The sequence below is a fragment of the Hemicordylus capensis genome, chromosome 3 (genome assembly GCF_027244095.1).
Source record: "Hemicordylus capensis ecotype Gifberg chromosome 3, rHemCap1.1.pri, whole genome shotgun sequence".
Taxonomy (NCBI): domain Eukaryota; kingdom Metazoa; phylum Chordata; class Lepidosauria; order Squamata; family Cordylidae; genus Hemicordylus; species Hemicordylus capensis.
This window is the reverse complement of record NC_069659.1, coordinates 262,013,429-262,035,782: the sequence shown is the minus strand read 5'-3', so window position 1 is coordinate 262,035,782 and position 22,354 is coordinate 262,013,429. Positions and strand designations below refer to the sequence as shown.

Below are 22,354 nucleotides of genomic sequence, written 5' to 3'. Positions count from 1 at the left end.
TGTTTTTAACTGTTAATTGATTTTAATTGTTTTTATTTTGATGTAAATCGCCCTGAGCCATTTTTGGAAGGGCGATATATAGATTGAATAAATAAATAATTAATAATTGGCTGATTACAGACCCTTTTCTTGACAGTGAAGTAAGTACTCTCTATTGATCTGAATGGAAGAATGAGTCCATAAGAGTACTGAGGCCTGGCAAACAGTTTGCATTATTTTAGGCTTCCTGTTGACCCATACAAACCAGTGAGATGGGCTGAAATAAAATGAGATTCATTCATTTAGACAAAACAAACGCCTTTCAAGAATTTTGTGCAGTGGGAACTTCACCACTTGCGGAAGTCAGGAATCCAGATTCCACAACTGGGTATTTTCCAGGCAAGTGTAGCTTTTCTTCTTCTTATAAAAATAAAATCACTTCATGTGCCATCCATAATGCAAGAAATGAAAGTGATTAGATGAGTATGACTCTGTATGGGTTCTTAATTAAAAAAAATAAATACATCCCTGAATTGAATTGCAATGGGACAAAATCCATATGGTTCTGCAGAGGAGATGTGAAGAAAAACAATAATATTGTACTAGGGAACACATCAACAAAATACTTTGTGAGAGCACTGCATTTACAAAGTCCCAAGACACACAGTGTCACCACTTTTTGCCTACCTGTCTCATTTCCTTGTAGTTGTGGTGCTTAAAATCAAGGTTGTCTGTTGTCATCATTTCATTTCTTCTGTGATAATAGTTATTTGGGTCTGTAATAAAAATATAATAAATATTATTGCTACATTTTCTGTGGGGAATGAAGCAATCATAAAATAATGTGATGGAGGAAAATGACATTTTCTGGTTGCTCTTGTGTATATGAAGAGCTTATAAAATAGAAAAAGAAAAGAAAGAGAAGTGAAACATCTTTGAAATATGAATGACATATTTTATTCAAGAATAAAATATAAATGAAAACATGTTCATGCTTTATGTGTCTTCCTTTTCTTTTGTTAATCCTACCTTCCAAGAAGACGGACAGATCACAGAGCAGTTACCTTCCCTTGCCACTGATAATTCCTCACCCAACTCAACTAAGGAGAATGGTTCAATAGTGAACCGGTCTGCTCTGAACCAGGCTGGTTCAACAGTTTGATCGTGAAGCAGACTGGCCTTCAGGAGAGGCGGGGCAGTCCGAGATTGAAAGGTCTGCTCTCCTGGAAACTGCAGCAGCAGTCCCCAAAGCAGCCCAGTCACATGGTAGCAGCTGGCTGCTGGCCTGGCACTCACTCACCTGACCTCTGGGCCAGGTAAGTGAGTACTGGGCTGGTAGCCACACTGCTGCCGCCACACAGCTGGGCTGCTGGCAGGAGCGCTGCTATGGCTGCATCTTCCAGGAGCAGTACCAGACTGGTAAGCTGCTAGCACTTTCTCATTTACTCTTAAAGGTGCCTCGCTCTTGCCACCTTCACTGGCTGCCCTAAGCTTCATCCCCTTTATTACAAGCAACTTTAAAACATATGCATAGCCGCTCGAACTGGTGAACCAGTTTGAGCTAGTTTGGTCAAACTGACTGGCTGGCCAGTCAGTCCGACCAAACTGGTTTGCGGACCGGTGGATCAGTCCAAATTCCAACCAAACTGCGAGGGGGAAGTCCACACACACCCCTACTGAAGTGCAGACAAACAGCTTCCATACACATACAAATGTGTCTGTATACGGAAACTGTTTGTCTGCACTTCAGGCTTTTTGAATGCATATCCAAATATGTTTTTCAGTGAAAGCAATGCAGTGTAGACAGACTATCTATGCACTGAGGTGCACATTTGGATGAGCATCTGATTTACTCCTAAAACTGCAAGTGAGACAGAGACCGCATGTCTCTTAATGCCAGTTCCTTGCCATGGCCCAGGTCAAACTGTACATGCACAGCTTCCAGAAAGTTAAGCTAAAAAATGATGGAAAACAAACTAATCACTGGGTGGAGGGAAATTAGAACAGCCAAATCCAGGATGAATTAGACTAGCAAGGGAATTTGAAAGCATTCTACTTCAAATAAATATTTGCTGAAGCATACTATCATGTTTTGGGGGCTCTTTTTTGTTTGACGTGAACTGGCTTTTCTTCTTTTTCTCCCCCGCTGAATAGAATTTACTCGGTGAAATGTTGTCAGCTGAAGGAAGGAAGGAAGGAAGGAAGGAAGGAAGGAAGGAAGGAAGGAATTCATTTCTTTCCCTCGCGTGAGCTTGATCTCAGACAAAGGCTAATTAAAGCTCACGTGAGGGAAAGAAATGCTGAATCATCCCTGCTGAGCTGCATGACTAGGCTTTTCCTAAAACCTTTCTGTAATTATTGGTAGGTTCAAAAGGCCGCCACCAAGCACCCCAAGCCTTGCAGAGAACTGGACCAGTGGACTGGGTACTTTAATCCAAGTTCCCTCTGTCACTAGATATTGGGCAAATAAAAACAAAAGTTCCACATGTATACCTACATGGGATGATTAAAAACTGGTAGCTGCTGAAGTCTGAGAATGTGCTTGCACCAGAGTAAACCCCCTTTGCACCCCGCTTTCCTGAGTTAAAAACCAACTCGGACAGGCTTGTAAAAAGAAAAGAACTAAAAAAAAATTGTTCAATTACTACAGACTGCTTCTATCTGAGGCTTCTAGCTTTCTTAGATACAGTTAAGCATTTTAGTAAGATTACAAAAATAGGTTGTCTTCATGCACATTTAAATGTTTATAGAGCATTTTACAACACCCTAGGTAGAATGGGCATAGGCTAGTGTTTCTTATTTTAATTACATTGCAAGTAATCAATACTAGAACAGTATCAGGGATATAAGCCACCTAATGGCGCAGCGGGGAAATAACTTGCCTAGCAAGCAAAAGGTTGCTGATTTGAATCCCTGCTGGTACATTTCCCAGGCTATGGGAAACACCTATATTGGGCATCAGCGATATAGGAAGATGCTGAAATGCATCATCTCATACTGCGCAGGAGATGGCAATGGTAAACCTCTCCTGTATTCTACCAAAGAAAACCACATGGCTCTGTTTTGCCAGCAGTCGACACCGACTTGACGGCACAACTTTACTTTATCAGTGATATACAAAGCACACACCAAAGAAACATAAATTCTAACACAAAGTCTGACTGAACAAACCTTTCCGTAGACTAAACTACCCAAAGCCTAAGTCCAGGCTTCCTTTTCCTTGAACTCACCAAACCTCAGATGATAGTTCAAGCTTCCTGCCCTCCTGTCTTTCTAGGATCTGCAGAGTCATTTTCCCGCAGCAATCCTCCATGGCCACATGTCCTTCACTCTTCTAACAAAGAACTGCCCTTCTTGTTCCCAGAATTCCCCACAACCACTCTCTACGTCCCACCTACCTGGTGTACTGATTGGCTACCCTCGAGTTCACCAGTGTGTCAGTCAAGAGAAGGGTTCACTCCCTGTTAACTCTTTGGTGGCGGGGGTGGCGGCTGATCACTACAATTTATTTATTCTATTGTTAGATTTTTAAACTGTCTTTAATTAAAACAATCTCAAGGTATTTGAGATTGTACACTTAGAACAATATAAAACTATAAAACAGTTACAGAATAAAAATATTAAATTAGAATATAAAAATACAAATCTAATTAAAAGTTTTAAAAACATACACAATGAGACCATAAAATACTGAACATCAGCAACAAAAAACACTCATATAAAAGCCTGGGTAAAAAGCCCAGATTTCACTTGCTTTATAAAAACGGTGATGGAAACTGAGGAGCGAATGCCCACTGGGAAAGCTTTCCAAAGTCTGGGGATAATAACTTAGAAGGCCCTGTGCTATGTGAACGGAATCAGCAGGCCTGATACTCAGAGGTTACACAGAGACTGTGCCAATTCCCATGCTAGTAGTTCAAGTATTTCTCAATAGAATGGATGCCATCCAAAATATCAACAACTAAACTGGTCACACACAAAAAGGAGAAGGTGAAAATCCTATGTGCAAAATGCACCAAGTACTACTGCTCCACAAGCACAATCAACTTCAATGAGGTTGTGCAGCAGACACAGATGCTATATTCTGGTTTTCACAGCTCAATAGTACACTCTGTCACTGCACACTGAGCAAGACCATGACTTTCCCAAGACTACCCAGTGAGTCAATGACTAATATGGGATTTGAACCCAGGTTGCTCTCTGCTGAATCACCAAGTGTCTGCAAGCAAATAACAGTGATCATTCTGTGGGGTGGGGGTGGGTGGGGAATGTAATTCTGCCTTGCAGCAACGATTCTATGACAGTCATAAATAAGTAAAATGCATTGAGTGCTCACAGCTATTTTCTGCCTGTATCTGGATACTTTTTGTAATTTCTGGGTATTTTCTGCTTTATGTTCGATTTGTGAAATAACTGGAAAGAAAAGTACATCTATCCCTTTCAGGCAACTGCACATTCCTGTGTGTCATTTTGCATCCATCTGCACAGCAATACTCTGAAAACCAGAGAGGAAACTGAAGAACTTCTTGATCTTCCTCTTCCGTTAGTGCCTGTCATACAGTATATTTTCCCCCCTGTTTCATAAAGATCACATTGCTGTCTCTCTACTGTTGACTGGAACAGGCTGCAGGTTTCTTTTCTTTTCTTTTTCAGTTGATTAAATGCCTTGCTTTTATCTGATACAGTGATTTGCTAAGGGATTAATGGAAATATTTCCATACAGATAATATTCTGGAACAATTGAGTACCAAAGTATTATTATATTCCTCTTGACAAAGCATCACAGAAGAATCGTTAATTGTTCTGAAAAGCATCTCTAATAGATCTCATGAATCAAGGGAGGGCACACAGGACGAATGTAATAACACCATCACAACCGTACACACTTGTTCTGATTACCCACTCAGACAAAAATGGGTCTATACCCCAAAATGAGTCTAAACACTATACAAGGCTCACTCCAGGAACCACCCTATAGATGCTTTATGTTATGCCAATCCTGGCCTTAAAAATAGCACTTACCTGGCAGCGGGCACCCTAGAATTTCCAATCTCATGCATATGCTTCCTTCTTCATACCACGTCCGAGGGTTTATCCGAATATAACGTGCAACAAGAGGTACTGGTAGTTCATTGAGAACTGGGATCTCCTTTTCACTGTTGCCTTCAAAAATCTACTTCAACAAACAAAATAGAGCGTGGTCATCATTAGTATTAACACCTAAAATAAAGCAAAAATCAAAATATGGGTTTAGAAAAGCATCTGTGTGTGTGTGTGTGTGTGTGTGTGTGTGTGTGTGTGTATTAAAGGGCAAACGCCTGGCAGAAAAGGAATGCCTTCAATAAGGTTTCAAAGGCTGAAAGGGAGGAGGCAGACCAAATCTTGGGGGGTAGGGGGAGAGAATTCCAAAGTGAAGGCGCAGTAACAGGGAAAGCCCTTCCATAGGCCCTAGTACTATGGACCTCTCTAAGGCCAGGGACCGAAAGAAGGACAACCTGAGAGATCTCACAGGACGGAACAGAACTGGCTGGGAGAGGTGGTCCTAAAGGTAAACAGGCGTTAAGCCCTGAAGGGTTTTCAAGGTGAGAACCAGCACTTTGAATTGGACCCTGAAGCAAATAGGTAGCCAGTGCAGCAACCCCAAGAGAGGTGTCACACTGTCATATCCCCTAGCGCTCATAAGCGCCACCACATTTTGGACCAAGTGAAGCTTCTGGGTTGTCTTCAAAGGCAATTCCAGGTGGAGCACATTACAGTAATCCAAACGAGAGATGACGAGGGCATGAGTTACTGTTGCCAGGGCCTGCCAGTCAAGATAGCGCCACAACTGGCAGACCAGCCAAAACTGGACAAAGGCACCTCTGGCCACCTGCTGTTCAAGCAGGAGCCACAAGTCCAAGAGGACCCCTAAGTTGCAGACCACCTGTTTCAGGGGCAGCTCAACCCCGTCAAGGGAGAGACTCAGACTCGGCAATTGGCCAAACCAACACCAATTCATGAATGGGAATGGAGTGCAGATTGAACATCCCCTCCAGTTTGGCAGAACTTTCCAGGTCAGGGGTATTCAGCCTAGATATTGTTGGGGATTATGGTAGCCATAATAGCTAAAGGACATTGTGACTGGGGTTATAGCAGTTGTAGTCCAGCAACATCTGGGGACCTCTGTTCTATACAATATATTTCTCCCTGGGTAAAATGGAAATCAGTCATACTAAACAGTTGTGCCTATGCATTTCATTACAGAATTTATTTATGGATTATCAGAAGACATATGCAGTTGTTGTATAGGAACAGACTTTAGATATTTTTACAAAATCACAGTTTGCACTTTCAGGTACCAGGAGATCAGGAAGAACATAATTTGATGGGAGTGGAAATGGTGGAATTGCACAGCTCAATATGTCTTGCACATGTCATACAACTCGATATTCTCCCTGTATACTTCTACAGTATATTGAACCCATTTATTTCTTCCTACATGAGTATTAATAAAAGCATGTAACTTCACCCAGGTATTCTGTACATATTGTTACTTTCATTACAGAACAATATGTTGGTGTCTATGTATGGTGGGTATATATGTATCCTTGCTATTCTTACAATTTATTTAATTATTATTATTATTATTGGGATAATAGAATATATTATATTATAATACAATATATTATTATTATTCTCATAATAATAGAACAAATTTGCTATTATCTCTGTGTTCCCTACTTCTAAGGATAATGAGCTACTTGCATACAGAAAGGTTTGGTTTGCAACAGTGTGAATTGACATGCTTGGTTTTAATCCTTGTGAATCCCCATTCTTATTTCTGATCACTGAAACAGTCAAATAAGATCAGCACAAATTGCACAGTCTCTATGGTGCAAAACCAAAATTGACAGTAGCAACCCCATGGGACCTCTTCTTTGACTTCCTGTCTTGATGCTACTGTTGGGAGATGTTGCTGTGTGGAAGTGACCTTAAAAACCAATGCACCACAGGCAGAATTTAACATATTCTGCAACACCTACTAAACAACATGATAAAGATCTGACAGGACTTGAACTAGGGCTGTGCAAACCGACCTGAAGCAAGCAAGGCTTGAGTTCGAGCCAGCCAGCTCAGCTTGAAGGTTCGCACTTGAACCAAACCGGCCCCATGAAGAGGGAAGTGTTAGAGGTTGTTGATTTTTACCCACAATAGGTAAAACAGCAGAGCAGTAAGAAATGAGCACACACTCCAGTTACAGAGTAGGTAGCAGAGGATGGTTTGGATATTGCAGCTATTTAGAGAAAACACATGGAGATCCTTGTGTGACTAAACACTAAACATTTATTGGTTAAATACACTTAGACAGGAAAGACCTATATCTAATCTAAAGGACTACATAGTGGATAGGTAAGGAGAGAGAGAGAGATGTTTCCATCTGCTCTCTAGGAGGAAAGGAAGGATTGTGACTCAACACAGGAAGTGCTGCAGAGTCAGTTCAGGGGTCATAGAGTAGGGACAGATAGGGAGACCCTTACTCACTGTCTCTACTCGCAATGCCCCTAGTGGTCATTAGGACAGTTGGTGCAAAAGGTCGATGCACTGGAAGTTCATCTCCAACAGGGAGCTGGTCCGAGTTGAAGTTCAGCCAAGTCCCTTTACAAGTAAAGGGCTTTGCCATAATAAGTATGGGGCAGGGGGCGAGGAAAAAGTTATTTTTAACCTAAAAAAACCAAGCTGCCGCTGGTGAAGCAAATGGCCTCTGCGCATATGCAGAAGTCCCTGTAGTGGCGGCAATGTGTGTGCAGAGGTGTGAAAGGGTCTGCAGACTGACCAGCCTGTCATTAGGGAGTCTGGCGAGGGAGGGCTGGAGGAGCCCCCGCCGCCTCCATTCCTGCTGCCACCAGTGGCTTGTTTTTAAAGTTTAAAAATAACGCTTTCCTCGCCCCCTGTCCCTTGCTCCGTACTTACTATGATAAAGCCCTGATCTTGTAAAGGAGAATCCTTGCCAGATTCCCCTTTGTAAGTATTCCCCCACCCCCACCCCAAGCCAGCTCACAAGCTGGCTCAGGCAGCTCAGTGGCTGGACCCGACCAGGCCCCGGCTCGATCGAGCCCAAGTCTCCCAGGGCAGCTCATGTCCGAGCTGAATTTGAGCCGAACTGGGGGAAATGGTTCCATGCACACCCTATCTTAAACCACCTAGATTTGCATTTTATTTGGACTGAAAATTAGGCTGCTAAGGCTTGAAGTAACAAAGGTCAGAAAAAAGGAATGGACTTGTAGGAAAGGATGCTGTCCCCAATAATTAATGCAGCCAGCCAAGCCTTTCTTCTGGGCTGTGTTCCAACCCTGCAAGGAAGGTGGGACTATTGTCATGATGATATGCAGCTATTATAGCGAACAGGGATAGCAAATAGGATGTAGGTGTTTTGCACGGGTTTAGCAGGAAGTGTGTGGGGGAGCCTGGAACAAGCCCCTGCGATCACAAGGATCACAAGGAGCCTGGTGGAGAAGAGAACGTAAGTACATATCCCTCCCTCGTCTCCCTCCTATTCTTGGGAAAGGCTGTTTGGACAGTTAAATAGTTGACCATTACAGCTGAGACCTATCCTAATAAACTATCTAATAAACGGACAATAAGCTCCCTAAATACTGTAAACAGCCAACAAAAACAGTATGAAGATAAAAGGCCAGCAGGGGAGGGGGCACTTCCCAGTGTATTGCACAGAGTGCCACATGTATGACTATGTGCCCCATGGGCAGAAGTCATGGGTGTGTGCTCGGTGCAAGGAGCTCCTAGCTCTCAGGGAACAAATCCACTCCCTTGAGACCAAGGTGGCAGATCTGGAGAAGCTCAGAGAGACAGAGAGGCATGTGGACGAGACCTTCAGGGATGTGATAGAGGCATTCCACTCCAGGGCTGGTAGCTCCTCTGCTGTCAGGGAGAATGAAGGTCTTGGGCGAGGAGGACATCGGTCTGAGGAAGAGGGAAATGTTCCTTTAGAAGGGACCCCTTCCGTGGATGATGAGCCCATATCCTCTCGCACAGGGGATACTCCTCTGGGGGGTGGGGGCCTCCTTGTAGTTGGTGATTCGATCATTAGAGGGATAGAGAGATGGGTTTGGGACCCACGTGTTGACCGCACGGTGACTTGCCTGCCTGGCGCGAAGGTTGCAGACATTACGCAGCATCTAGATAGGCTCCTAGGCAGTGCTGGGGAGGAGACAGCTGTCGTGGTGCATGTTGGCACCAACGATGTGGGGAAATGCAGTCGGGAGGTCCTGGAAGCCAAATTTAGGCTGATAGGTAGCATTTTGAAGTCCAGGACCCCCAAGGTAGCATTCTCAGAAATGCTACCTGTTCCACGCGCAAGTACAGTGAGACAGGCAGAGCTGAGGGGCTTCAATGCGTGGATGAGACGTTGGTGCCGGGAGGAGGGGTTTAGATTTGTTAGGCACTGGGACACATTTTGGGGCAAGCAAGGCCTGTACAAAAGGGACGGGCTGCACTTGAACCAAGATGGAACCAGACTGCTGGTGCTTACAATAAAAAAGGTTGCAGAGCAGCTTTTAAAATGTCACCTGGGGAACAGCTGATGGGAGCTGGGCAGTATCCCGTTTCGCAAAAGCCATCCTTTAAAGTGTGAGGCTGCAAAGAATTCAGATAAAACAGAAGGGGACAGAGCAGAACTGCATAAAGAGTAGACGGGAGCCTGTGCCAGCAGGTCAAAGAGTCAAAAGAATAGCATACATCAGGGGAGAGATTCAGTGTATAGGGGCTTGTATGCCAATGCCAGAAGCCTCCGAGCCAAGATGGGTAAGCTGGAGTGCTTGGTTGCTAACGCACAAATAGATATAGTGGGCATAACAGAAACATGGTGCAACAGTGAGAATCAGTGGGACACTGTTATCCCTGGGTATAAACTCTATAGAAAGGACAGGGAGGGGCGCCTTGGAGGAGGGGTAGCACTGTATGTTAAAGAAGGGATAGAATCTAACAAGCCAGAAAACCGAGATGGACTGGAGTCCTCCACAGAAACCCTGTGGGTGACTATACAAGGCCGGAAAGGGGACGTGCTACTGGGTACGTGCTATCGCCCTCCGGATCAAAATGCCGACAGTGACTGGGAGTTGCAGGAGGAAATCAGGGAGGCGTCAAGGAGAGGCAGGGCTGTAATTATGGGTGATTTCAATTACCCACACATAGACTGGGTAAATTCCCATTCTAGTCAGGACAACGAGGTCAAATTTCTAGATACGCTAAATGACTGTGCCCTAGAACAGTTGGTCATGGAACCAACCAGAGAGAAGGCGACCTTGGATCTAATTCTGAGTGTCACCCAGGACCTGGTGCATGATGTCAGTGTCATCGACCCTTTAGGGAACAGTGACCACAGTGCCATCAAATTCAGCATACATGCAGAGAGAGAATCACCAAGGACGTCTAACACAGACATTTTTAATTTCAGAAGAGGAAACTTCTCCAAAATGAGGAGTATGGTGAAAAGAAAGCTGAGGGGGGAAATCAGGAGAGTCACTTCGCTCCAGAATGCATGGAGTTTACTCAGAACCACAATACTAGAAGCCCAGTTAGATCGTATTCCCAAAAGGAGGAAAAGTACCACTAAGTCCAGGAGGATGCCAGCATGGCTAACGGGTACCATCAAGGAAGCCATAAAAGGGAAGAAGACTTCCTTCCGAAACTGGAAGGCCTGTCCAAACAAAGAGAACAGAAAGGAACACAAACTCTGGCAAAAGAAATGCAAGGTGACAATAAGGGAGGCAAAAAGAGAGTATGAGGAACATTTAGCCAAAAGTATCAAGGGGAATAACAAAAACTTCTTTATGTACATCAGAAGCAGGAAACCTGCCAGGGAGGTAGCTGGACCATTAGACAATGAGGGAGTGAAAGGGATTATTAAGGAGGATATGGAGGTTGCAGAGAAGCTGAATGAGTTCTTTGCATCTGTCTTCACGGCAGAGGATACTGAGCATATACCTGTTCCTGAACCAGGCTTTTTAGGGATGGAGGCTAGAGAGCTGAGTCAGATAGAAGTGACAAGGGATGATGTTCTAAACTGTCTGGAAAAACTGAAAGCTAACAAATCACCAGGGCCGCATGGCATCCATCCAAGAGTCCTCAAAGAACTCAAATGTGAAATAGCCGACCTCCTTGCTAAAATATTTAACTTATCCCTGAAATCGGGCTCTGTACCAGAGGACTGGAGAGTAGCAAATGTAACACCGATTTTCAAGAAGGGATCCAGGGGCGATCCGGGAAATTACAGGCCGGTAAGCCTAACATCCGTTCCAGGCAATTTGATGGAAAGCATCCTCAAGGATAAAATTGTAAAGCACCTAGAAGAACAGGCCCTGCTGGCAGTGAGCCAGCATCACTTCCGCAAAGGTAAATCTTGCCTCACCAACCTTTTGGATTTATTTGAGAGTGTCAACGAGTGTGTGGATCAAGGTGATCCAGTTGACATAGTCTATCTGGACTTCCAAAAAGCTTTTGACAAAGTTCCTCATCAAAGACTCCTGAGGAAACTTAGCGGTCATGGGATAAGGGGACAAGTACATGTGTGGATTGCTAACTGGTTGAAGGACAGGAAACAGAGGGTAGGTATAAATGGAGAGTTTTCACAATGGAGGGTAGTAAGAAGTGGGGTCCCCTAGGGATCTGTTCTGGGATTGGTGCTTTTTAATTTATTCATAAATGATCTAGAAGCAGGGGTAAGCAGCGAGGTGGTGAAATTTGCAGATGATACCAAATTCTTTTGGGTTGTGAAATCCCAAATGGATTGTGAGCAGCTCCAAAAGGATCTCTCCAAACTGGGGGAGTGGGCGACAAAATGGCAAATGTGGTTCAATGTTAGCAAGTGTAAAGTGATGCACATTGGGACGAAAAACCCCAAATTCAAGTATTGCTGATGGGATCCGAGCTGTCGGTGACCGACCAGGAGAGGGATCTTGGGGTCGTGGTGGATAGGTCATTCAAAGTGTCAACTCAATGTGCGGCAGCTGTTAAAAAGGCCAATTCCATGCTAGGGATCATTAGGAAGGGGATTGAAAATAAAATGGCTAATATTATAATGCCCTTATACAAAACTATGGTGCAACCACACTTGGAGTACTGCGTACAATTCTGGTCACCACATCTAAAAAAGGACATTGTTGAATTGGAGAAGGTACAGAAGAGGGCAACCAAGATGATCAGAGGCCTAGAGCACCTTTCTTATGAGGCAAGACTACAACACCTGGGGCTTTTTAAGTTTAGAAAAAAGACGACTGCGGGGAGACATGATAGAGGTCTATAAAATCATGCATGGTGTGGAGAAAGTGGAGAGAGAGAAATTCTTTCTCTCTCACTCAACACTAGAACCAGGGTCACTCCATGAAATTGATTGCCAGGAGGTCTAGGACCAACAAACGGAAGTACTTTTTCACACAACGTGTGATCCACTTGTGGAACTCTCTGCCACAGGATGTGGTGACAGCCAACAACCTGGATGGCTTTAAGAGGGGTTTGGATGACTTCATGGAGGAGAGGTCTATCAATCAGGGGCGTATCTAGGGGCAGGGCAGGCAGGGCACGTGCCCCGGGCGCCACTTGAAGGGGGGCGCAATTTTGTAAAATTACTTTTTTAAAAAAAATGGCTGCCAAAAACAAAATGGCCACTGTGCATGCTCAAATGGCCTCTGTGATGCTCTAGGTCATGCCAGGCTTTGCAGAGGCCATTTGAGCATGCGCGGTGGCCATTTTGTTTTCAGTGGCCTTAAAAAAAAGATTATTTTTAAAAACTGCCACTGCACATGCTCAAATGGTCCCTGCAAGGCCCTAGAGGCAGGCGGGGTGAGGGGGAATCTTTGCAACCCCCCCAGCCTTTAGGAAGCCCCCTAAAGCGGCTATGGGTAAAAATGATAATAATAAAAATATAATATAAGACACTGTACACATATTCAGATTGGCACTATGTACAGAGAATCAGGGCTTGTGAATACTGAGCTGATGCTTAAGAGCTAGGATTGTATTCATTTGCTCTTACTTTGCTTCTTGTGATAAGTGAGTTAAATGTGATGTCTTGCTAATATGGCTATTAATGGTGAGTTTGTCTTTGAATCAGTGTGAAACCCTTAATATTAAGGCCCACTGGGAGTTTCTTGCTCTCTTTCTCTCATTTTAACTGTCTTTCTGAAAGACTAGAATATATTCCAAGCAGTGACACAGTTTACTCTGCATATCCTTTAATTATTTACAGAGTATCTGGGAAAAGTCAAATTCTCCATTGATTTTTAAAACTTATGTAATGGTGATGCTACAATGCATAGTAGAGAATTAGACAGGCACCTCTGTTTAGTTTTCCAAGTACATCTCCACATAGTATTTGGGTATTTCATGAGCCCCCACATACTGAAATTTGTCATTTTCCAGCATTTTTTGGTCTGGCTAAGTCCACTGCTAAATAGTTTTTGAAATATTAAAAAATTAACAAGCTTGACTTGTATTTTTCAGCTGATATTATGGTAAAGTTATCTGAAAGATGGGTGTCAGATGCTTGGACAGGGGGCGCAATTTCAGTTTTTGCCCTAGGCGCTATTTTTCCTAGATACGCCTCTGCTATCAATGGCTACTAGTCGGAGGGCTGTGGGCCACCTCCAGCCTCAAAGGCAGGATGCCTGAGTACCAGTTGCAGAGGAGTAATGGCAGGAGGCATGCCCTCAACTCCTTTGAGTACCAGTTGCAGGGGAGTAATGGCAGGAGGCATGCCCTCAACTCCTGTCTGTGGCTTCCAGCGGCATCTGGTGGGCCACTGTGCGAAACAGAATGCTGGACTAGATGGGCCTTGGGCCTGATCCAGCAGGGCTGTTCTTATGATCCATTATTTTAAAATGTCATGATCTGGGCTGGGGGTCTGGAGGATGCAAATGGCTGAAAAGAGGCAGATAGGTGATTCACCAACCACCTATGAGCAACTCAACAAAATTGCAACAAGCTGCTCAGACTGAAGAGGCAGATCATAATCAGCAGCTTTATAGGGCTAGATGGGACACTCATGTCACCTGAACTGCTCTGGGCTGAAAGTTCCAATTCAATTAATTGTTGTAAACCACCCAGAGACTTGCATTTTGGGCAGTATACAAATATGTTAAATAAAAATAAATAAAATCATCCAGTCATGCATGACTTGCCTCTACTTGTAAGATCTTAGAGGTAGGGTTGCCTCCCCCACAAACATCAAAAAGGTGAAATCTGAAGTCAGTTTAAAACATATTTACAATTCTATCTGACCCTGAGGACCTCAGGACAGAACTATACATGGTCCCCCCATTTTATCCCCACCTGAACGGATAGACTGAAAAAAGTGACTGGCCCAAGGGATAGTGTGCTGGCGAGGAGAGCTGATCTTGTGGTAGCCAGCATGACTTGTCCCCTTAGCTAAGGAGGGTCTGCCCTGGTTGCATTTGAATGAGAGACTAGAAGTGTGGGCACCGAAAGATATTCCCCTCAGGGGATGGAGCTGCTCTGGGAAAAGCAGAAGGTTCCAAGTTCCCTCCCTGGCATCTCCAAATTAGGGCTGAGAGAGATTCATGCCTGCAACCTTGCAGAAACCGCTGTCAGTCTGTGAAGACAATACTGAGCTAGATGGACCAATGGTCTGACTCAGTATATGGTAGCTTCCTATGTTCCTGTTACTTAATGTGTTTCATGGCTATGTGGGAATTTGAACCTGGTCCTAGTCTGACACGTTAACCACACTGGCTCAGGATTCCTCCTAATGAGAATATCTGAGCATTTTCAAGAAATGCTAAACAACTTTCTATAAAACAAGTTTTGTTTTGTTTTTTTGTTTCAGGGGATTTCTGTACATAAAGACCTGGATACCATTGCAAAATCTCTAGCTTGGGATCCCTGAAAATCTTCTGGTTTTGAAGGGAACTTTCTTGCTTCTCTGCTTGCTGACCCTCAAGCTAATGATGCCATGAACAGGAAATTCCCCATCACATATTCCTCGTTTTGATGACTGAGGGCGCCTTGGCACTGTATTATAACTGAAAACTCAAACTTTCCTGTTGATCAAGTTATTGTCTTTATAGCATCTTTAACAATAGCAAACCAAGCTGCTGTGCTTTTTTTTTTTTTTTTTAAAAGCATTGTTGTACTGGAGAGGTGGGATATAAATATTTTAAATGAATAGATACAACAAATAAATATTTTTTAATGTGGATGGAGATATTAAATTATTGTGCAAGTTCCTTAAGTGGTTGACATGGCCTGTGCATTACAGTGTATGTAATTTTGGAGTCCAATAAGCAAATATGAGAGAGCATTAATTTGGGATTAATTAATTACAAGTTATCTGACAATTTCACTTAACCAACTTCTGCTTATGAGCACTTAATCTATTTGTCCTCAGGAAGTAAATGTAACTAGTAACAGTTTCATAATATGAAGTTCCTACTAAGTGTGTATGATTGACAAAACACAGTATTATGTGATACGAACCATGTCTCCAGAGCCATTTTTGACAGTGATCCATGCATGACTATCATTGCTCACCATTACTTTGTAAGACGTTACCCAGTCACTCCTAGAAAAAAGCAAAAGGGGGATTCTTGAAAATTATCCATATTTATTTATTTAATATAATGGTTACAGAAATGCTACTTTGCAAAAATCATGTTAAAACCTGGCTGGAAAAACTGATATAGAAACCTAGACCTGGCAGCTAGTGCAAGAAAAGGTAACCACTTTTCATTTAAAAAATAATAATCCCAAAGAGGTTTACAATATAATTAAAACAATGCACAATTAAAATACAAAAAGTACAGATATTAAATATAAATACAAAAATAATATATATCTATTTAAAAGTTTATAAACCTATATAAAACAGTAACACAAGCAACACAAAGCAGCAGCAGTAAAAACTGTAAAGTGTACCGTCAAGTCGGTGTTGACTCCTGGCGACCACAGAGCTCTGTGGTTTTTCTTTGGTAGAATACAGGAGGGGTTTACCATTGCCATCTCCCACACAGTAGGAGATGATGCCTTTCAGCATCTTCCTATATCGCTGCTGCCCAACATAGGTGTTTCCCATAGTCTGGGGAACATACCAGCTTACTCTCATAGAAAAGCCTGGGTGAAGAGCCACATTTTTACTTGTATTCTGAAAACTGTGATGGAGGCTGAGGAATGGATACCAGCTGGGAGAGTATTCCAAAGGCTGGGGCAATGACTAGGAAGGCTCTATCCCATGTGCACGTCATCTGAGCCTCTCTCACCATCGGCATGCGGACCAGAGGCCCTTCCAATGATCTTGTCAAGTGGTCAGAAACCCTTGGGAGCAGATGGTCCTTCAGATATCCAAGACCCAAACTGTTAAGGGCTTTAAAGGTCAAAAACAGCACCTTGAATTGGACCCAGAAACAAATTGGAAGCCAGTGACATATCAATGTGATGACCACGTGCACAGCGGAGTTCCTATCAAAGCTACATAAGGAACACACCTGTGGAAATCCAGGCCATGACAACCTCCCTGTGGTCCAGTCAATTAAAGACACAACACGTTGCCCCACAATTCTGGTGCCTGTTTCTGCTCATTGCACCAGGACATTGGTTGCCTTGGGCAGTAGGACATTGGTCGCCTTGCATGCCTGAACATTGTCTGTATTTTTAAAGTTCCCATGGACAGTACTGCGTCCTCCAACAGTATAGAAGTATGTTTATAAATCTGTGGATAGATAGATAGATAGATAGATAGATAGATAGATAGATAGATAGATAGATAGATAGATAGATAGATAGACAGATAGATAGATAGATAGACAGATAGATAGACAGATAGATAGACAGATAGATAGACAGATAGATAGATAGCCTTGGCCCCCTAGTTTGGAGGCACCGCATATTGGTGTGGTATTATGCATTCTGGCAAAGAAAATCTATCCTGAACAGGATAACCCTGAGTTTAATTTAAAAGAAATCCCTTGGCTTTTTCAGTGATTCTGTTCTAATTTTTGTACTAGTTTGTACCAGCCCCTCCTCCGGGGTGAAAGTATGCAGTCTCAGCCATACCTCATGAATGGAGTTGTTCAATGGGACAGGGCCTGAAAGACCCGTGTGTTGAAAGAACATGCAATAGATGTTAATGCCCCTCTCCCAACAACCACTCTCTCAGGAGAGTGGCTGACCATGGAGACATCCATGCGGGCTGGAGGGCTGTTGCCGCCCATCCCCATTGCTATTTTCATGCGAGCGCCAGGGGAGGGTCCCTCAGCAACACCTTCCCCAGTCCCGGTGACCACTGCAAACCAAGACAGTCTGGTCTCCCTGTAATATATCCATCTCCCCCCCGCCCCCCGCATAGTCAATTGGCCAGCCAGGGATCACTCTAATCTGCAGGTGCCCTTCCCTAGGATGCCCCACAGCAGCTGATTTACATGATCTCCAAATCTGGTCCCTGCCCGGCCTGTTTAGCTATGGTCATAAGATCCATCCTCGGCTGTTCCTTATTCTCCCCACTTGACACCACTCAGATCAATTTAGTGGACCAGACTCCTTAGAAGTCTGGAAGGGTTGAGTGGAGAAGGGAAAGTACAGAGTATGAGAGATACCAGTAGCCTCACATCACCCCAACCCCTATAGTTGGAAGGCCTCCCTCATGAGAATGCAGTCCAATGGAGAGCTGAAGCACACTGTGCCTCTATTTTTCTCCAATGGCCTGGCATGGGAGCAAGAGCATGTTGAGGCCTCCTGGACTGCTTGGCCTGGGTCAGCAAATCCAAGAGCATCCTTTGTCACACTGAAACGAACCCCAGGATCCTTTGTCTGCCCTCATACACATATTCCCTCATAAGACGTTAACAGGATCCCTTCCTGGAGTAACAGATAACCAGCCTCAACCTTCTTCTGGTCTGGCACATGGGGTCCTCCCTGAGGATTCATTGGCATGTTCCTAGGTCTGGTTACACCTCTTCTGGGTGCATTTACACCATGGAATCAAAGCTGTTATTACCATATAAACTCCATTGCAAACAATGCAAACCACAAACTAGGGATGTGCACAAATTGAATTTTGTGATAAGTTTTAAATTTGAATCTGCTGGCTTCTAATCTGGGTCAATTTGATTTGAATTTCATTTGATTTGAATATATCTGGACTTATTTTTAAGGGTTAGGGGGCACCAAAGTGGGTTGGGTGGAAGGGCACCATGGATGCTGCCTACCATCCAACCTGCAAGGCAGTAGGGCAATCGGGGTGGGGGTGGGGGTTAAAAGATGAATTTATTTATTTTGTTTTTTCTGTGTTTGGCTATGTTCATGTTAAGATTCCGGTGGTGGTGTTTTTTTAAAAAAAATTTAATTATTATTATTTCTGCCATAGAAAATAATTGGGATTCGAAGCAACCCATAATTTGCCATGGGTAGTACCTAGGGACACCAAAATGGGTTGGGTGGTAGAGCCCCATGTATACCAACTACCACCCAACCCCCAGGGAGTTGGGCAAAGGGGTGAATGTTTAGGAATTTTTATGTGTTGTGGATTATCTGCTTATAATGACTTCTTCATAGGGAAGTGCACTGTTCCCTATGAAGAAGTCATTACAACCCAAGAAACCACACCCATGGGGTGGGCCCCTTTGAATGACCCAGAAATAATTACAAAAATTACAAACAGAACAAAATGGAGGCTTGAATCGCCAAATCAATTTGAGCTGAAATCTAGGGTGATTCAATTCAAGGCTGGACCACTTGAATAAACCAGATTGCAGTCAAATCAATTCGGCCAAATCCCTACCACCAACCTACTACCCTTCACTAGGGTTTTGCCGGTTCAGCTTGAATCCACACTAGATTTGAGCCAACCCAGTCCGGTTCAGTTTTGTCCCTGGTCGAACCAGACCCAGTCTGTGTTCAAACCGAGCTGGTTTGACCAGCTTGGAGCTCTACTGGTAAAGGGGAATCTGGGGAGGATTTCCCCTTTACCATTCAAGAGGTGGGAGTGTTCTAAGGGTAGAGGGGTCAGGAGGGAAGAAAATAGCTACTTACAAGAGCTGCCACCGGTGACTGTGGTGGCTGTGTGGGGACGGTGGCTCCCCCACCCCCACCCCCGCTGACCTCCCTCACAGTAGTCGGGGCTACCTGTGGCCTGGTTCAGGCCTTCCTTGGCCCAAATTAGGCTTCTGCACATGATACATTTGTAAGTAGCTACTTATGTCCCTCCCACCCCCTCTACTCTTAGGATAGCCCCCTTTACTAGTAAAGGGGAATCCTCACCAGATTCCTTTTTACCTGTAGAGTTCAAATAGAGCCAGCTTGCACACCCCTATCCATCACCCCAGTTTCTCAGCTGCTGTTGTCGTTCTCCCCCGCAAGACCCGGGACACCATTCTGCAAGTCCCTTCTTGCCACCCCATTATTAATAACTGTGCTTGTGTAAGACTGTATAGCTGCAAAGCCCTTGGTGCATGTGGTGTGAAGAAAGGTTAAAATGTATTTTCCCTGCCAAGGATGGGCAATCAATGCTAGAAAGGCATGATCATACTGAGCATGCCCCCTCAAGGATCGTGGTCAATGGTGGCTGCTTTACCAATGTCCTGACACCTTGCCTACAGTTGAGTGATGAGCTCGGTATGGAGCTTTCTGGATGTACCATCAGCAGACCAAGAAGAGGGACGGGTTCCTCCGTCCTGAAGTTACTTCTGTCCTGTCTCCTGATGAAAAGCCTCATCTTGAAATGCATTGGGACTGTTCATGATTTGTTATATTCAACTGTATCCTGTACCCATAGAAGCTCTGCTTTTGTTGTTGTTTTCTTATTGCCACTCCCCAACCTGCCAAATCCACCTCAGTATTAGTTGTGATTATTGTATGCCTAAAAAATGTTAAAGTGTGTTGAACATATTGACTTGTCTCTTATAGATGACACTGAATATTGTCTTATATGCACTAAATATTCAAATAATTCATCCTATACATCTGCAGAGCACAATTTCAAAGAAGGCCCAGAGGATGGTCTGAAGGTGATCGATGTAGATCCTTATCTAAATCACAGAGTGGTGGCCCACTTGGGATTGGGGAGAAGTAGGGTGTGCTGGTCTAGTCTGCCATTCCCACCACCATATGGCTATGTGGGTATGGACCATCTGATTAAAGAGCCTCTAATTCTGCTTTTTAAATTCTACATGAAAGTTATATTTAAATATGAAATTAGGAGCTGGTTAGGTGTTCTGGTCCCACATAGGAAAGCAGGGATGGAGGCGCTGTGCTGGGTGAGCAGATCCAGAACATTACACTCACTTCACACAATGCTCAGGCCAATGTTCAGATGGTATAATCCGAATCAATGCTCAGGCCGATGCTCAGACAGTATAATCCGAATCAATGCTCAGGCTGATGCTCAGATGGTGTCCTTCAGTCCTACCATAATCTCTATTCACTACATGCACTTGCATAATACAGTTTTGATTCTGTATGACTTGCCAATGGAAAATTTACATTTTACTTGCAGACACAAAAGATTATTTGAGAAGAACACAGACACAAACTTTATAGTATTTGCTTGGTCTGAAATAAAAAAAAACATTTCTATTGTTTTAAGTGGGTTTTCATGTGTGTTATTAACTGCTGTTCTTATGTCTTGTTTGGTGTTTTGTTTTTAGACTATTTTGTTAGCTGCCTTAGAAACACAGGAACATAGGAAACTGCCTTATACTGAGTCAGACCCTTGGTCCATCTAGCTCAGTGTTGTCTACACAGACTGGCAGCAGCTTCTCCGAGGTTGCACACAGGAGCCTCTCTCAGCCTTGTCTTAGAGATGCTAGGAAGGGAACTTAAAACATTCTACATGAAAGCATGCAGGTGCTCTACCCAGAGCGGCCTCATCCCCTGAGATGAATATCTTACAGTGCTCACATGTAGTCTCCCATTCAAATGCAACCAGGGCAGACCCTGCTTGGCAAAGGGGTCAATTCATGCTAGCACAAGACCAGCTCTCCTCAAGTGTTATAAAGATACACATTTCTATAATAAATAAAGTACAATAGTTGAATTGTTGTGTCTGTAAAAGGAGTGATAGCCAACTCCATCTTCTCAGGAGGCACTCCATCATTGGATAGTAGTGCTCCTTTGGCTTTCCAAAATGTATGCAGCATCGTAACATGTGTATGAAATACATATAGGAGGTGGTTTCATTTTTTCCCCTTATAAGTGAAACTGTGAGCAAATAAAAAAATTGGTAGAGCCACATGAGGTAGTATTTGGCCTACAGACTATATCTGGCCTACAGGCTATGAATTTGCCATCCTTCTGCTAAAATACAGCATAACTCTTGAGAGTAAATATGCAGACAGAGTCTATGCACGTACAGTCTGTATACCCATGGGCTCTTTCAGAAAAAATGATGCCAATGTGTGCAGGGAGTGAAGTCAGCAGGCATGAATGGGCATGCTCTTGCTTTTGGCCCCTACACACTAGGCATCTGAACAGTGTTTATTATTGAAAGCACTGGAGTTTCAATGCAAGATGTTCCAGTAGTGAAGCTTTCCGTTTAAGTGAATTTGTCAGACTAGCCCTAATCCCTAAAGTACTTAAAGAATTTGTTCCTATCACCATGTCACCTCATATTTTAATGCAGTCCGGCATGATTGGCAGTTCCAATTGAGCAGAGGGTCGAGACTGAAATAGCAGCAATACTGGAGATCGTTCAATGGGAATGTCCAGGGGGATGTTTGACATAACATATGCAGCACCTGTGGATGGAGCTGCTCTTTCATTGCCACAAAAATCCAATTTAACTGCATTTTAAAACCCCATTAAAAATGAATGGAAACACTAAAATGGTCCAAAGAACAGATTTTGAATCATAATCTTCCTAGCATGGACAACTAGAAAGATTTGATTAAAACTAAACTCAAATATTAGGTCAGGCTGAGATTTCCTAACACTTTAATGTGGTGAAAGTCTAAGTTGCCTACTGTGCATAGCCAGAGGGCAAGAAAACATGTACCAGAATTTAAATAAATATGTGCCCTCAATTAAACTGGTTATCTTCTGAAATACAAACAAACAAACAAATGGTCGAGCACCTGTATTTTCTAGATACTGATAACTTTAAAAGAACTACCTCATTTTGGCCAGAATAGATATCTACCATACATCACAAGCTATAGTGCAGGAATCAGTGGTGTCGTGAGGAGGGCCCTAGGCAGGGCAAGGCCAATGTTGTGTGTGGGGGGGGAGGGGTGTTTCAAAAAACCTGGGCCGCACAGGAGCCACATAGCTCCATTGTTTAAAAGCTTTAGCCAGCGCTGGGTTCCCAGTCTGGCCAGGGATGCATCTTTACAAGCAGGGAAAGGTGCTCCCGGTCGCCCTGCAAATGTGGCGCTGGATG

General features: G+C 43.7%; 1 protein-coding gene across 5 annotated transcripts in view; it reads right to left on the bottom strand.

Annotated features, from left to right (window-relative positions):
• The window catches only part of CPXM2 (carboxypeptidase X, M14 family member 2), a 164,499-nt gene that overhangs the window by 57,777 nt on the left and 84,368 nt on the right, over positions 1–22,354 (bottom strand). For all 5 annotated transcript variants that reach the window (XM_053308486.1, XM_053308485.1, XM_053308487.1 and 2 more), the window contains 3 exons: positions 15,466–15,550; positions 5,002–5,152; positions 667–755 (listed from right to left, as the gene is read on the bottom strand). In XM_053308486.1, the coding sequence (XP_053164461.1) occupies positions 667–755; positions 5,002–5,152; positions 15,466–15,550 (325 nt within the window). The remainder of the gene's footprint in view (positions 1–666; positions 756–5,001; positions 5,153–15,465; positions 15,551–22,354) is intronic.